The 18,762-nt window shown below is 33.9% G+C and overlaps 1 protein-coding gene across 1 annotated transcript in view; it reads right to left on the bottom strand.

Annotated features, from left to right (window-relative positions):
• The window catches only part of LOC149786140 (RWD domain-containing protein 1-like), a 31,915-nt gene that overhangs the window by 7,356 nt on the left and 5,797 nt on the right, over positions 1-18,762 (bottom strand). Inside the window, exons 3-6 of the mRNA XM_089976478.1 lie at positions 12,623-12,750; positions 8,556-8,699; positions 6,137-6,263; positions 590-652 (exon numbers count right to left, since the gene is read on the bottom strand). Coding sequence (XP_089832604.1) covers positions 590-652; positions 6,137-6,263; positions 8,556-8,699; positions 12,623-12,750 — 462 coding nt within the window. The remainder of the gene's footprint in view (positions 1-589; positions 653-6,136; positions 6,264-8,555; positions 8,700-12,622; positions 12,751-18,762) is intronic.

The following is an 18,762-nucleotide window of genomic DNA, read 5'->3' as shown; positions in this document are numbered from 1 at the left end:
ATCCATCTGGAATCCTGCATGACAGATCCAACAGAAAACAATCCATCTAGAATTTGCATGACAGGTCCAACAAGAACATAATGAAAGACATTTAGAATTAACTGCAGAGAAATGTTGGATTTCATTTTTATATTGGCTTTTCTATAAAGGTAAAAAAAGTGCTGAATTAAATCTTTTGGCTTTGGAAAGAAAAATATTTTAGTAGATTCCCCCATTCACTGTGGTATCATACATTTAGTATTATTTATTGATTTATCACATGGCTGCCATGTTATTGAGGTTAAATATACCCATATCATAATTTTCCTATATGTAACACACATTATATATCTAACTCCTTGATGTCATCGATTCTGTCATGACATCATGCAAGATAAAAGTGTAGTGACTGAGGCATTCAAAATCTATTTGACTGTCATTTTCACTAAATTATTCTGGTGATATGTCCCATAATATCAGTCTAGTTTATCATGTGAGATACAGAATTACACAATCATATATATGTGTCCTCATTTCAACTGAAATTTATCATATAAACAGAATAATTTCGTTTGAAATAAAAATGCATGTAAGATTTAAGATGAAATACCTTCTTGTAAGAATTTTACATCTGATTCATTCATGGAGGCATCCCTCAAAAACATCTCCTTTCCTATGAAAAGGAAAAGAAAACAAACCTTAATTGGACAGAATTTACTATATCCTATTTATAAAGATCAACAGGTATTATACATGACAGGAAATGATTACATTACAGCAACATGCTTTCCTATCATAAATTTGAAATATTCCAGGAATTAATGAAAATGCATATGGCAGACCATACAATGAAGCATAATGTTTTTACACAAAATCATAAACTCGTGAGTTTTGAAGTGAATCTCCACATTCTGTGATTTGAATCTGTTACCACTGATTCCTTTGTAGCTATCTGTTATATTATCTTGTACAGAGCAATTAAATAACAGAAGATAAAAAACTATTCATCTGAAATTCAGAAGTGGTAAATGAGATATAACAGGCTCCTCTAGCACACAAATCCATTTATAGTGGATGGTTGTATTACATATTGACCTGTATGCATATAAAGTGCTGTTTTTTTATATACAAAGGGTACCTGTTTTCACTATTCCCTTGGGAGCTTGTTATATACATATTGCCTTGTATATAAAGGGCACATATTTTTCACTATTCTTTTGGGTGGTTGTTGTACAGTGTATATTGTATATTGGCCTAAAATTAAAGGGCAACTATTTTTCATTATTCCACTCCATGTGGTTGTTATCTAAAAGGCACCTGTTTTTCACTATTCCCTTGGGTGATTGTTATACACATACTGGCCTATATATTAAAAGCACATATTTTTCACTATTCCCATGAGTAGTTGTTATATATCAATTGGCCTGAAATTAAATGGCACCTATGTTTACCTTTATGGTAGGTAAATACATATTGGCCTGATACAAAGAACACCCGTTGTTCACTATTCCCCTGGGTGGTAATTACAAACATCTTGGCCTGTATAAAAATGTACCAGTTTTTCACTACTTCCTTGGGTGGTGGTTATATTCGTATTAGCCTGTACATAAATGGCACTTACTAATCACTATTCCCCAGGGTACCTGTTACACACACATTAGTTTGTATATACAGGGCAACTGTTTTTCATTCTTCCCCTCAGTGATTGTTATACACTGGTTATGTGATGAAAGTTGCACATTTTCTTCTAATAAATCTATTAAAAAATTAATAACAAAATTGTAAATAATTACTCTTTATAAGTAAACTGTTGTACATAATAATTCTAAAGTTCTACCACGTTTGTCAGATGGAATTTTGATCAATGATGTGCGTTAATGTGAACATGTAAATGCATGCTTAATATATCAGATGATAATTATCTGAAACCATTGTTTTTGTATTTCCTTATTATTACATTTTTGTATCCCCACCCCTCCTTCGGCCCAACGAGAAAGTTAAGTCACTCAAGTGTCTGAAAGATCAAGACGATAAATCATTGTTTTTGGGACAAGCTAACATGATTAAAGTGTAAATTTTCAAACTATAAAATAATGCAGTCTGGAGTTAAGTGCTTCCCGTACAAGAAAAATAATATACATCAAAGCCTGAAAGCTGGGAGGCTCTCCACCCATATTCAAGAACGTTTATTTTTACATATATTTTTCAATTTCAGTTTTTTATATATTTCCTTCAAGCCACTGATGGGACATATTTTTCTACATAGTTTTATGCAAACAAACATGTTGCAATTGCCATCAATCATTTCCATATTCAGCTGATCATATACACGACCACATAAAAGTCTTTATCCATCGAAGTTTTGTCTCTGTTTCGAGAAAGGAATAAATCAAATTCCTCCATTTAGACAATCTGGATATTGACTGTCAGAATTACAAGGCTCACAATGACTTCTTTTTACCCTTATCAATCGAAAAATCAACAAATCATTGCAAAAACTGTAAATAATTATCATAATCAATTCATTATTGCCACAAGCAGCATGTTGGAGGAAAATGGCGGACGTAAGCAATGTCCGAAGGTGTGTCTAATTTACGCTCGCTGATTGGTTAAGTGATCAGCATTATTGACAAGTGGCAATAGGTCAATTCTGGCAATAACTCTATAAATTTAACTCAGTTCAATTAGAACTCACTTCTGTGTTTCTTTCTGCAAGTAAGCTGTGCCTAAAAACTAAACATTTTCCCCCAACTTTGATCAATATTAGCAAAAAAATTCCTGGTCAAATTAGGACCAACTAGACAAAAGGACATTATGGACAACAAACAACAGGCTCACCTGGCTGATGACCAACAGAGACAAAAATCACTCCTAAGGTTGCAAAATCAATTTTATGGTACATGATTTGATGATTAAAAAAAACATATGGAGAACAGCAAAAGTTAACTGTGATGAAAAAACTATAATAATAAACATAATAAAAATAATAAGAGGAAGAAGAATTATTATTATATTGGGTAAGGATTCTTCAATTATAGCAAATTCCATAATAAATTGATGATGATGATGGTGATAGATTAAGCTACACCTGTTTCTGATGGCATTGTTTGCCTTTAACTCAATTCTCTCCAATTTCAATAATGGCTCCACAAATGTGTCATTCAGTTTCATGAGTCATAAGGTAAATGATACATGTGGGTGGAATAATGAAACATTAAAAAGCCATAGAAAAATATCTATATTTTAAATGACAGTTGAAATATGCCCACAAGCTATAAAATCAGTGAGTCCTTCTGAAATGGGCAGATTGAACGGAAATAAAATGTACCCAATCAAACATGAGAATCTGATCCATAAAAAGCAGTGTTTATGTAAAATCGATCGTAAAGGAAGCCTTTGAACATCAATTACTCAGTCATTTGCAGATAGAATGACAGCTTTTAAACATCAACTACTGTCAGATCTGGATTAAATAAATGGCAGTTGACAGGTCAGAAATAGCAAAGATCCATAGCAGGAATCTGTGACCAAAAGTCTCAATTTTTATAGCCATGCATGGAAATACTGCTAAGACACAACCAGTGCATTATACAGGTAAAACCCATTATAATGCGATGCTCGGAGTCCAGAGAATAACATCGCTATATAAAAGTGGGATCATTTTAAAAAAATTTTCAAAAAACTTCCACATAGAAAATGTAAATTAAAATTTTAATGTCATCAGTTTTAACTAACCTCTTGATCATATATCGTTTGTTTTGTTCGCCAGGTTGCATCAGACATAAAAAATACTTCAGTTTTGAATTGTATACATGCCAATATGGCGGAAATGGTGCACAGTGACGTTAAGGCAACATTAAATGCAGTACTGGGTTTAAAAATCTGCTAGGGATACAAATAATCGGCTTTTCTGAGAGCAACTATTTAGGATGTTAAAAAGATAGGTCAACTTAAATTAAAAAATGGGAGCCATGCTGCCATTGCATTATAAGCGGAATTGGGTTATAATGAATTGCATTATAACAGGTTTTACAAGTAGAAGGTTAACAAATTCTTAAGTAATTCCTTTACAAAGCTAAATATCAAAACACTGTGACAGAGAAAAGGTTTCTACCTATCAAATTACCACAATTTAAATCAATCATGAAAACATTACCTTAATATCAGACTTCAAAAATAGATATAAAATTTGAAATTAGCAATTTCCATCAAACATGAGACATGATATTCTTTAGGGTCAATTTTCCATAACAGCTGATTTTGTTCAATTTTAAAAAATAACCTTTCTTAGTCAGCCATCTAACTTTTAGTCAGAAGTAGGAAGTACACCTCTCCCTCGCTATAAGCGAGGCACGAGTTATCGAAGGACCTAAAAAAATCACTTTCATATCAAGAAAACCGTAAAGGGGGGGGGAAGCAGCATTAGGGAACTGGGCTGTTTACTGACTGAATTCTCATTTTACAATCACTTTGATAAGAATTTTTAATAACGCACTTTTTCTAATGAAGTTGTTCGTTATTCTGTTTAAATAACATTTCTTTTCAAAATGTCCAGCACATGAAAGATCGTTCCAACTGGTTTCAATGACCATCACATGTATGCGAAAAAATCTGTGTATACAGTCACTGCTTTCTTGATGAGTCTGGTTCCCGTACTGGTGTTTAATAGTATCCTGCCAAATTGGGAGTCCACAGAACAGGGAACAAGACTAACTGTTGATATACCACCAAACAAGATTCTTTATTTCAAAAACATGCAACATTTATTTCATGAGACATTTGTCTACATTGAAACTCAATTTTTGTATTGTTCAGTTAGTGCAATATTGTTGTTGTGATTTCACTGGAAGTAATAATGAAACTTATTATCATCCTTGAGGATATCTCTAAGTGCCAGTTCAAGAATTCTAAGAAACTCACTTGCCAACAATGGTCCTTATCTGTGAAATCAAGCTCTTTATTTTACGAAGTATTCATTTCGCTTGGTTGCATTGTTATCTTTGATCACAGTTATGTTTTTGTTGTTGTTGTTGTTGTAGGGTTTAATGCCATTTTTCAGCACACGATAGGCTATACATGGCGGCCAGTATTAATGGTGGAGGAAGAACCCGGGAAAACCCCTGAAAGAACCAACGACCCTCGAGAAGCTATTGGCAAGCTTTCTCATATATCCACATTGGCCTAATCTGAGACTCGAACCTACGCAGACAGAGGTGAGATGGCAGTGATCTGTAACAGAGAGCGCTTTAGACCACTCGGCCACTCGGGGCCCCTGATCACAGTTATGAAAGAGTCTGTTAATTTTAGGTAGTTTTTGTTACATGCACAATAACATTTATAAGTGTTCGATTGACCAAATGAAGTGAGTTCACCTGACATAGGATCGGGGGTCGCTAGATTTTAAGTTGGTTGGAGTTTTGTACCATTTAACTTTTCTTTTATTCCACCTCCTTTATTTGATTCAAAAGACATAATTAACATGATAATATAAAGAAGGCCAGCTTTTAATTCAGTGCAACAATACAACAAATACTTTCAGAAGTCAGTTATCAAAACATGGTGGGCACTTAATTAGGTTTTCAGAGAAACGCTTGCAGACATAGCTGTTAAAGTAGACTGACGCATTTTACGTTTAATTTCAAGAGGACACATGGCATTTATGATGATTACACTTAAAAGGAGCTAAAAGATGGATCTAGAACATAAATTTAAATTGATAAATTTTTAAAATTTAATTTGTATTCATATATTAAAGTACTGACTCCATTCTGCGTAGGTGACATTTTCATTGATCAAAATTTCCTTACATATCACTAATTATGGTGTACTAGGAATGTCGTTTGGAAAGAAAATGTAAAAATTTGTATGACCTATTTTTAAATTTGATATTTCATAGTGCTGATTAAAAATTTCCAGGTTCCTATCTACCGTTTTCGACGATAAAACAAGCAATACATCAAAGTTTCTATTACCAATTTTGATCATGATTTTCTTCAAGTTCAACAAATAGGGATCAATGTTTTTGGGTATTTTCTGGTATAAAAACTGGGATCCATGTCAGATCCCACATTATAAGCGGGTTTGTAAGTTATCAGGGTGCGAATTATCGAGCAAGTGGTGTAGTCAGATGATATGAGATGACAGTCCATTCACTTACCTGTCAATTTCTTGTTACTTAAATCCATTTCATATTTTGCTCTCTTAATCTCTGCAATCTCCACATCAAACTTTGCTTTCCATGCCAAGAAATTTTCGACAGTTACTCGTGTTCCATCAAACCTTTTCTAAAATATAAATCTTATTTTAAGTATAAAGAGTTTATTTCAGACAAGTTACTATGAAAATATTTCAGATGCAGCTGATGAGAAATAATACAAGAGTACATTATTTTCATGACTTCATATATGGACAATCAACTAATGATGGTTAAAGCACCAACACTGGTTGAAAGTGTTTCTAAAAGTAGGTATATCTCAGGACTGGAAAATATTTATTTTCACATTCATTCTATGCTACCAGTAGGCATTGTTTATACAAATGCAAATGCTATTATTTCATCTTAGGATAAATCAGTCAGTTGCTGAAAACCAAGCAATAACTGCTCGCTACCACATCTGAATGAGTACTTGGAAAAATAAATTGAAATGTTATAAGGGAAATGGTGTCAAACAAAATCAAAATGCAAGCATCATTCAGGAATTAATGTCTTCCTTTTCTACCATTATACCTGGGCTTGAAAAAAATGGCCAAATTCTAAGTAAAAATATAGCCCATAAAAGAAAGACGTTATAAGATTACAAACCGTGTTATCCATTTATATAAACCACCCTGGCAGGAAAAAGGAGACATCTGATGCTTACTGCACAAGTTCTGACAGCCTTCAATAAGAATTCTTGACTACCAAATTAGTAACATGTTCTCTGGCATTAGTGGACATGGAAGAAAATAACAGTAAATTCTTGGTGTCGGGTCTGACATACAGTGGAACCCCACTATAACGCGAAAATTGGGTAAAAAAATTGGATCATAATAATAGCGAGGTTGTGTTAATGTGGGATTTTACAGTATTTTACTTTTTTTCAGAGAACAAAGCATTAACACATATACATTTATTCATGTCTAATGTATATCATATCAACACCATTTACTATCGTGTTGTCGTGGTATGCAATTCATCCATAATATATGTAATTCCATTGAAAAATTGCACACAGATCTAAAATATTCAATAATTTTGTCACAGATCATTGTGTCTGAATTAAACGTCTAATATATAGCATAAACAGAGTATTAACACCGTTTACTTACCATCTGATATCGTACCAAAGTGGCATGCAGTTAATCCATAATACATGTAATTCCATTGCAAAAATTGCAGACATGTTTGAACTATTCAATAATTCTGTCACAGATTATTATGTGTCGGAATTCAATTAACAGCAAAATTAGGTTAAGACGAAGCACATGTATGGTTCCAGGGTCTATGAACAATGTCAGTACAAATTTCATACTGTTAAAAAAATCATATGCATTTCCGTGTACCTTTATCCAATGTAAATTCCCAATAATTGACACTTGTACACGTATTCATTTGAATGACTACAGCAAGAATAATTAACAAACAATACATGCTTTCAGTGTGCATCTAACTTTTACTTCAGATTTTGTGAATATCAAAAGAACATGTGAAAAATATGTTTATACGCATGTACAATTTCATACCCATTCAATTTCCAGCCAATAAAGTGGTCATTATTTAGAGGTCAACTGATTGCCAAGCCCAGAAAACATGTTTATTAAATTGTGAGAATCTTTTATCAACCACCACACTGTCTGCTACTTGGCTGTGCATGCATTTAAAGAAGACACACATGTCAGCTATTGTTTGAGCAACGATTGTATACAGAATTAATTGAAGACAATCACAAAGACGACTTACTGGCTTTACTCGTGGATCAGTAATAAGTAACATTTCCAACAATGTTTATTTAGGCATCACACTTAAAGAACCTGGTGAAATTGTTAAATTTCAGAAGCCATACCATGATCATATTATATTCGAATTCATACGTGAACTCTTCCTCCAATTGATAATAAACATTTTACACACTATTTCTCGTATTTAAAAAAAATAAAATCCAGGTACAAGAAAAAATACTTGTACATGTATTTAAAATTTCAGGAACCACACCATGATCGTATTATATTCGAATTCATACATGATCTCATGTACTTCGAAGAAGAAAAAAAATTCATGTGCAAATGAATATATGAAATTTCGAGAGCCATGCCACAACCATGTTATATCTGAATTTGCATTATTGTGGGGTGCGTTATAGCGGGGTCACACTGTATGTTGTAATGTTAAAAGCTTGCTACTAATAAATTCAAGTGTTTACACTGACTTTTTCATACAGATGCCATGGCCAGAAATTTTTTTTTTAAAATCTGAAATGTTGGAAAAGAACTTGTTGGTCTAATGTCATGAATTGGCACTTAAAGCAATGGTAATCTGTTATTCCAGTATGAATGGGCTGATTGGGCTGCTTCGGTACTGATGCACATTTGTCTCTCACCCGTTCTACTTCCTCTGCCATTTTCTTTTTCTTTTCTTTCTCCTCTTCCTGCTTCCTTCTCATATCCTCTGCCATATCTCTCAGCTTCTCCTGCACTACTGATATCAGTGTAAACACCATTGCCATCCCCAGATTCTCCTCTATCTAGAAATAAAAAAAAAAAACACAATACGTTTTGCAGAAAACAAAATATCGTCAGTGAACTGTCATTGTTTTGACACAAGGTTTATTTTTGAAGAGGTACCATAAACAACCTCTGTGTATGTGTGTGTGTGTTTGTATGTGTGAGTGTTTATGTGTCTGTATTTGATTTTTAAATAGTAGCATTAACAATTTTTCAGTCATATCGCTATGATGTCTGCAGATTGGCAGTTTATAGTGATGACTAGCACTGAAGCATCATGCTGCAGACATGTAGCATCATGCCCCACCCAGTCACATTATCCTGATACCAGGCTGACCAATACTAACATTAACCTCTTAATGCTGAGCACCTAGCGAGGCAGCTGTTAGTAGTATCTTTTATGTCTTTGGTATGACTTGTCCGGGATTCAAACCTGCGACCTCCTGCATCCGTGGTGGACACTCTAACCACTAGGCCACTGGAGCAGCATTAAACAACCTGTAATAAACTGCTTACAATAAAATGCATCACACTATATCATGTTAACCCTTTACCTCATGCAAACGTCTTTGGACGCCCCTACTCCATTCGCATGGAAGCGCCTTTTGATGCCTCTAAAAGATTCGCATGGAAGCACCTTTTGACGCCTGCTGTAAACATCAGTCATTTTGAGCTAGTTTTCGTAGCGCCACCTTCAGGGAAAACCCCTCTATTAGATACTACATTCATTTCTGCGAATGACAATTACGTCAGATCACGTGGTTGCTATTCATGCACTGGTCGATATCTGCTATTTAAAGTAACTGGGTCGTAATCTCACTCTCCAAAATGGCAGCCGTGGATTTCATTCAGTATGTACGAAGTTTTCACGATTAGAATAACAACCATGAAAGATTCAATAAATTAGATGAAGTCTCTGATATTGATGTAGGCAGCAATTAACTTTTCTAAATTATCAAATTCAGATGACTTAGTGATGTAGATGCACACGAAAACCTTGTAAATTTCGAGTATCAGAAATGACAGCTACAGTTGGTCACGCGGCCTCACTGACATGACGGTGAATGAGTTCTCTCTTGATTTTGAAGCACATAAAAAAATTCTTCCGTGAAAAATAATTACATAGCTATAACAATCGGACTTTACTCTTAAATTTTTCCACATATAATATATGTGTACCAAAAATGTAAAATGGTTAAAATTGCTGTTAAATGTAACATACACTACATTGCTTAACAGTTCACAGGCAGGATTTCATCCAGTACTTACGAAGTTTTCATGATTAGAATCACAACCACGAAAGATTCAATAACTTAGGTAAAGGCTCTGATATTTATGTAAGCAGCAATTAGTTTTTATTGATTATCAAATTCAGATGACTTAGTGATGTAGACGCAGACGAAAAACATGTAATTTCGAGTATGGGAAATGGCAGTTACCGTTGGTCACATGGCTCCACTGACATGACGGTGAACGAGTTCTCTCTCGATTTTAAAGCACATAAAATATTCTTCCATGAAAAATAATTACACAGCTATAACAATCGGACTTTAGTCTAAAAATTTTCCACATATAATAGATGTGTACCAAAAACGTAAAATGGTTAAAACTGCTGTTAAACGTAACACCACTACATTGCTTAACAATTCACAGGCAGGCCTGTGCGTATGCGGTCGGCTAGGTAACAGGTGTTCTATTTATAGCGTGCTGCACTTTGTCACTATGCTCTGAGGTAAAGGGTTAAACAGTTACTATAGTGTTGGCCTAAAGCATATAAACATAACATCCACTATAAGTGACTTTAAAAAGTATAAGGCAAAATTTTAGCATTAGCAACAATGTCACTATTGCCTTCACAGAAGTAATACCTATCTATCAGCTAGCACAGAGTTTTAAAAAAGGCAAATTTTTCAGCAAATTATCTTTCTCCTAAAACACTTATCCGATCATATTAATGTTAGGAATATATATGCCGTCCAAATCCAGCTGTCGCAAAAGAAGGAATTTTGTTTTTTTCTGTCTATATTATAAAGACAAAGGGTAATAACTCTTGCCCATTAACGCCCAACAGGTGGTACTAGTTTTAAGCTGAGCAGAACATCATCAGTGGGATGCTGGCACTGCTGGGAGGAAGGGAGGGTATTAAAGAAATATTATCAAATATTCAAAGAGAAACATGAAAATATAATATATAATAGGCAGAGGAAATCTGAACATCCATCCCATACCTAAGATAATCTAAAAAAGAAAAAGGTTGGATAATCTATTCTCCCAACTTGCAAACAGCATAACTTGAGGCAATGTGGTTTACATCTACATTTAAAAAATATTTGACAGCACGATCATTTACACTTGACACAACTGCTAAAGCTAGTTAAGACCTGAAAATCGACAAATCCCAGACATTTACAAATATTACGATTAAAATGTAACGGATATGTTAAAATATAATTAATTTGTTCTTTATTTGTCAAAACTGCCTTAAATAGTAAATATTCACATTATCATGTATGTACAAGAAAATGCAAGGCAGATGCTGACATAAGATGGAAATGACATGATATCTGAAAAAATGGGGGCCAGTTATGTACTAGAAGAATGCTGTGCATATAAACATTAAATAAAAGTGCTAACATATGTACTGTAGCAAGATCACATGGCATTTAAACATGCTGAACATAAACCATTATGAATGGAATACAACCCCTTTCTTTCTCTCTCTCTCTCTCTTTCAATGTTTTGGACTTGCCCTTGGGCAAGTACCTTCAAAATCTGAGCTAGTCCCCGGAGTCAGGCAAATGGATTTGTAAATCCCTAATATAGGTATTTCATTCAAATCTATGTTATTTTCTTCATTTAAAATATTCAGTTATCATAAAACGTTTTGGACAGAATGTATTATTATGACTTCATTACACTGTGCTTTTGAAACACATTAACCAAAGAACTTTATGTGGGCAATAGTCTGAAATAAATCAAATATGACTTAGTACATTTCAATTATTTGATTAATGAATTCAAAGAATGAGATAATCATGCCACTGTGTAAAGTGATGATGACAGCATTTCAGACGGAATCAACATGGAAAAAAAATGATGAGGGCTGAGAACTGGTTAAGTCCTGTTTAAAAGGAGCAGAAAATATAGCCAAAGGAAGAAACAAATAGAAAAGCATTGAATAAAGAGGGACAAGTAGGTAACAGACTGTAACTCAAACCATGATCTACAAAGTACAGACCTAATTCTTCTTCCAATGAATCACTATACAAGTTTACTTGGGAAATAAAGGGGTTGAAAAAGTGGGTCATTAGCTTTGTCTCATTGTCCATTCATCCATTAATTACTATAAATATAATAACCAATTATTGATCAAGAAATAGCTTTCAAAACTGGCAGCTAACTTTCCTATTGGGTTCAAATTTGCATAAAGCTTTCAAAATTTCTCTGCAACCACTGTGAGAGCAACATATGTATATTTTACCATGAAAGGTTGAAATTACATATAACACATTCATCTCTGTTCATAAAGATTTTAATTTTAGCATTTTTACTGTCTGACCCCAGCCTTTGGGCTTTATTGGTCTGTAAAAGGATTTAAATTCATTCCATACTAAAGTATAATCTTTAAGCCATCTACTGTATATACTCTCTTGTAAGTCCAGTCCAACTGCACAGACCCATATCTGCCATCACATAAAGCGCCAGCAGATCTTTTTAGGTCTTTGTAGTTTGTTAGGAATAATCACTAGAACAAACAATATAGACCTTGATCTACAAGCACATTATGCAGATCTTTTCTGTTTGCAGTTTGCCTCAACTTATAAGTAAGTATATACATTATGTTACACTAGAGCATTCAATATAACAGACAGCAGTTCCAAAAAGTGAGTATTCAGCCATGGTCTGCAATCAACTTTCCTCTTGTTCATTGTTGTCAGTGTACCTGTTGTTGAATGAGATCATTAAGGGTCTGTACATCAATGTCCTCCAGGTTCTCTGGATCCCTAATCTCCACAACTGGGGCCTCATCTGGGTACTTCTCTACATATGACACATGCAGTGTGCATGAGACTGAAAGAGTAATGAATGAATGATTTTGTCAGTCAAAAAGAACATCTCCTTGACAGCCTAGTTTTATAGGTACCTCATGCCAACAAATGTCACCATATATTTCTAAAGCTATGTAATTACTTTTCACACAAAAAAAATGTTTAACATCTTAGCACACCTTCATTTCTAAAGAGCTAAAAGAATGATGACGACTGGCCAAACAATTGGAAGGTGTGCATGTGTGTGATTTGGATTTTTAACATAGTTTTAACAATTTTTCAGTCATATTGCTATGATGTCTACAGTGTGGCAGTTTATAGTGATATCTAGCACCTGGTCATCATGCTGCAGAGATGCAGCATCATGTCCCACCCAGTCACATCATCGTGACACCAGGCTGAACAGTCCTAACACTAACCTCTTAATGCTGAGCACCAAGAGAGGCAACTGTTAGCACCATTTTTAAAAGTCTCTGGAATTACTTGACTGGGGTTTGAACCCTCAACCTCCCGCATCTGAGATGGACGCTCTAACCACTTAGGCTGTCAGAGTGGTCCAATTGGAAGGTTATTACATTAAGACCCCTATTAAATTTCTTCCAATCAGTAGTTGTCTTAACACTGAGTTTAGTGAAAGTGGATTACTGCACAGAAGTTGATCAAAATCTGTGTGGACAGATGAACTGTTGGAATTTTTTCATGTGAATAGCAATTACATTGCTACAGAAATATCTGCTGACATCTTTGGTTTCACGTGACAATTTATCAATACAGTTGTACTGATTGACCTTGGTGAGCATAATCCTGTATGACCACATGATAAATCACAAAATCCCAAATTATGATGGGTATGATGGGTAAAATTCCTTGACCAGTTAAAATATAGCATACTCATTTGAGTATATTAAAAATCTTAAATAGACTATGATACATTTCTAAATCTGCACTATGAAAATCTATTCAACAAATAAACTCGGGTCTCTGTCTTACAGCTATACATCTTCTATTGTTCCCCAGATAAGTATTTTTGTTTTTCATTGTCTTTTTTTGTATTGTCATTCTTGTGCCATGTAACATGAATGACTTTTTTGTATTGTCATGCTTGTGCTGTGTGATATGAAGGTCTTTTTTGTATTGTCATGCTTGTGAAGTATGACATAAAGAACTTTTTTGTATTGTCATGCTTGTGAAGTATGACAAAGAACTTTTTGTATTGTCATGCTTGTGCCACGTAACATGAAGGACTTTTTGTATTGTCAAGCTTGTGCCATGTGACATGGTCTTTTTTGTACTGGCATGCTTGTGAAGTGTGACATAAAGAACTTTTCTATTGTCATGCTTGTGCCATGTGACTTGAAGGACTTTTTTGTACTGTCATGCTTGTGCTGTATGACTTGAAGGTCTTTTTTGTATTGTCATGCTTGTGCCATGTAACTTGAATGACTTTTTTGTATTGTCATGCTTGTGCTGTGTGATATGAAGGTCTTTTTTGTATTGTCACGCTTGTGAAGTATGACATAAAGAACTTTTTTGTATTGTCATGCTTGTGCCATGTAACATGAAGGACTTTTTGTATTGTCGAGCTTGTGCCATGTGACATGGTCTTTTTTGTATTGTCATGCTTGTAAAGTGTGACACAAAGAACTTTTTTGTTCTGGCATGCTTGTGAAGTGTGACATAAAGAACTTTTCTATTGTCATGCTTGTGCCATGTGACTTGAAGGACTTTTTTGTACTGTCATGCTTGTTCTGTATGACTTGAAGGTCTTTTTTGTATTGTCATGCTTGTGCCATGTGACTTGAAGTACGTTTTTGTATTGTTATGCTTGTGCCATATGACTTGAAGGACTTTTTTGTATTGTCATGCTTGTGCCATGTGACATGAAGGACTTTTTTGAATTGTCATGCTTGTGCTGTGTGACATGAAGGTCTCTTTTGTATTGTCATGCTTGTGCCGTGTGACTTGAAAGAATTTTTTGTATTGTCATGCTTATGCTGTGTGACATAAAGGACATTCTTGCTTACTCTTATTGTGTGTAAGCCTCTTTTTTTCTCTTTCTGCTTTTAAGGTCAGCATTTGTGTGAGATAAATATTTTCTAAGGTTTTAATCATCATTATCATCTTTTTGAAATAACTACAAGAATCAAAGGTAAACAATCTCTTTTTTATTTTTTAAACACATGGAAAAAATCTTAAATGGAATATAGCATTGTATAACATAAAAAAACTTTTGATATGTACCAAATTTATACTGATTATGGAAACCATTTAACATCAAATTAGTGACTAAAAGCAAATGCATTTATGCCTTCATGCTACTTGATTTGCATAATCTTTTGCTCGCTTTCCTTGTTAAAAAATGTATTAAATACTAAAGGAATTCTTTTGCTGCAAATGCGTCTATATATTTATGCCACAGGATTTTAATAATCTTTTGCTTGCTTTCGCTGTGAAGGCAATCAATGTCTGTCTGCTCTTTTTGTCTTTTTGCTTTTTTTGTTGTTGGTTGTAAACATATTTATGTCTCTATGATTTGCCTCTTTATTTATTTATGCAACTATGTTGTCTTCAATGCCAGCCTGAGTACACTTTAATAGGGGAGTATCTGTGGAAAATGTAAATATCTTAGAAATGTCTGAATGTGGGCCAGCTTACTCTGAGGAAGGTCAGAACACTTTATGCCTCTCTGTTTCTCTTTCTTTTGTCTCTTCCCTATCTTTTTTCACTTTCTTTAATGGTTTCCTTTGCTACATGAAATCAAAACATACCAATATATTGTACTTCCATCTGAAAATTTTGTGTACAGTTATATTGAGGTCTAATGTACTAAAATGCCAGATATCTCAGCCCAGAGTAGTTTGCCAAAATAAAGTAACTTTGGATCTGTTACAAAATGACTGATCAGATTAGTCATGCATTCATGAATTGTCAGGGTTTAGGTTACAAATCCAAAGGGGAGATGTCTTAAATTTTTTAAAACAAAACCAGTTGTGAATTTAATTTCTACAAGATACACATTTCCAAGGAAAAGAAGAATATTCCATACGTAGAGAGAGCTTTTCTATTAATTTTTCAAGTCATCTCAAGGGCTAACAATCCATTTCAGCAATAACATTTTTAATTTAAAGTAAAGCAAATACAAAAAGATACTGACGGAAACAAGAATATTTTAGATATGCAAATAGAAAACAAAAACATAACATCATTCAATATGTACAGTCCAAATAAAGATTCTCCTGTGTATGAATAGTGGATAGCTGATTTAAACAACTATTGTGATAATCTAATAATTAGAGAATATTGCAATTATGAATCGATGACAATTTTTTTCAGATTAGGGTCTAGAATAGGGGGGCTTCAAGAAGGGGAAATCTTTTGGGAAGGTCAATAATTCACTAATTAAGACAGCACATACATTATTAATATAAAACAAATAATTAAAGACATTAACACATTAACCCCTGGTGACGTGTTTTCGTAGCAGGAGGAAGTAGCCTACTGCTGAACTCTGTAGCGTCATGGTCATGTAAATACAGAGGGGATAATCTCATTTTTTGGACCCGATTTTGTTCCACCCAAAATTTGCCTATAGTCAGAATCTGATTTTTAGACTTATTGGTTTCATATCTAAAGCAGATCAGTATGAACTGCAAACAGACAGATAAACCTTTGCAAAAAAGTAGCATAAGATGGGCATTTGGAATAAAGAATGGTCTCGATACGAAAATAATGGGTCCGTTAAGCAGAAAGAAAAGAAAAAAAAAGAACTCCAACTTTTACCCTTCTGCTCATGCGTGGCCAAATAGCCAATGAAAAATGATGTTTCTAACACAACTAGCATAGTTCCCATGCTTTTCTAAATATAAATTTCCAGGTCTTTTCCAGTTTTTTTTTCCAGGATGAAATTAATTTTTTCAAGGTTAACATATGACTATTACTGAATTGAATTAAAGAACATTTTGGATTACAAACATGCATTTTCCAAATCGGAAGATGTTTCTCTTTCAAGACTCCAAAACATATATGTCAGAAAAGAATTGATCATGTACAAAACCACAAAATGAGCCACACGAAACAAATCTGGCTATTTTCCTATAAATTGGCATTTAAAGTCATTTCAATGTACAGAATACAAATTCTAACTTTACTTTGATGACCTGCATTATGTTGCTACATGGAAACAAGATAATGAGCATAAATTGTTTTGTTTCCTTTCAAACATTTAATTCTAAAGAATTCTATAGCAATATATGTACATGTTATACAAAGTAAACATTTCCTATTACAGTATGAAAAATCACCAATAAATGCAAAGTATTAGAATCTTATCTTGTAAAAAAAAAAGTGTAACCCTGAAATTGTGCGCGCCAATAAAATCTCAAGCAAGATTTTTCAACTAACTTAAACTCCTTAAGATGATCTGGTTAAAAATTCCATCTTTTAAAGACACTTACAAAAGGGCTGATGTAAAGTTTGACAAAAGACCTTTATAATTATATATAGTTGTATAAACAAGGGCTGAATTTTCTGTAAAATCAAACAAACCAGTCTCCAAACCTGTATTGATACATGGTCTCTTATCGTTTCTTAATATATAATAAAACTTAGAAAGGGACAACAATTTCCCATTTCTATTCCAGTCCATTTAAGATCTGAAACCAATGCTTCAAGCTACAAATCACTGTGTAATAATTTCGCACCAAAGATCAGCTCCGAGATTCAACATTTTTCTAATCCAGGTTTCCTCTGAATAATCCAACCCCATTTTCACATATGGACATTTAGGATGGAGTGTGGGTTCAGAGCAATTACATATAAAAAAAATTGGAATCTGCCACCACTGTAAGGTAGTTTACCAGCAGGCCTAGCAAATTTAAACTAGGTTATATTGACTTACACCTGCATGAAATTGACAGGAATACAGCAAGACTAGACAAAACTCAGCATTGATGAAACCTGACCCGGTACTTGCCATTTGCATTAATAGTCACATGACTTCACAAATGTCAGACAATGACATCGGAAGTCCAATAGTCATGTGATATCAACAACAAATTCCTTTTCAATGTTGTTGTACAAAATTTCAATTATATTAAATGAAAGTTTGATACCTTTTGTAAAAACCAGAAAGAACATATAATTCTCAACATTTTTATTTCAAGAACAACTACAAGAAACTTGGTCAGCCTGATTCAACAAGCAGAGCAGTCTGGTTCCCTGCATCGTATGCTCCCTGCATGTGAGAGCACGTCACATAATACAACAAAACTCCGGAAGTTGGTCTTTTGTTTTTGTATTTTTATTTCAATGACTTTCATTTAATTTTTTTCTACAATATTTGAAAATGGTGGTTGTGAGATTGTGTTCTCATGCGACTAGCAATTGAAATCGCTAACACCGGCTCAAATTTCATCAACGCATTAGTTTTATCATCGTTCAGCAGAATAAAGACTTAACGATTTTTATAATCGCAATTTTGGAGAAAATAAATAATTTTCATAGCGATTTCATGCAGGTATAAATCAATTTAACAACTTTTAAGTTTGCTGGCCATCTGCTAAGCAGCTATGCTTTAAAGCCACCATGTTAGCCTCTTGTAATGCAAAACTGGTTTTCATACCTTCCATAAAATAAAAAAAAGTAAGGATATCGAGCTGTGAAACAAAAAGTCTACTAGATGAATCTAATTTACTGAGCATTTGGATTGTCTCAACAAATATATTTATAGCAGCACCCAAATGATCCATACTGCAACCTCCTAATATTCTGGTTAGAACTCGATAAGTTTAACTCACGATCAGTAGTTTAGTTATGACTCAATTACATAATTGTTTTGGGTGTCAAGCTGTAGAGAAAAATTCCCAGGTTTTCAATATTTGCAAAATTCAAGGACTTTTCACGGTCGGAAATTTTTTTTACCATTTCTCCTGACTTTTTCCTGATTTCACAGTAGCGTGAGAACCCTGAACTGGGCATTATGTTATTGGAAAATCAAGTGGAAGTTGATTTATTAGGATTTATTCAGAAACAGCTT

Source organism: Sinohyriopsis cumingii, chromosome 12 (assembly GCF_028554795.1).
Source record: "Sinohyriopsis cumingii isolate HCF-2022 chromosome 12, ASM2855479v2, whole genome shotgun sequence".
NCBI classification, from domain to species: domain Eukaryota; kingdom Metazoa; phylum Mollusca; class Bivalvia; order Unionida; family Unionidae; genus Sinohyriopsis; species Sinohyriopsis cumingii.
The sequence above is the reverse complement of the archived record's forward strand: the minus strand, read 5'-3'. Positions and strand labels throughout refer to the sequence as shown.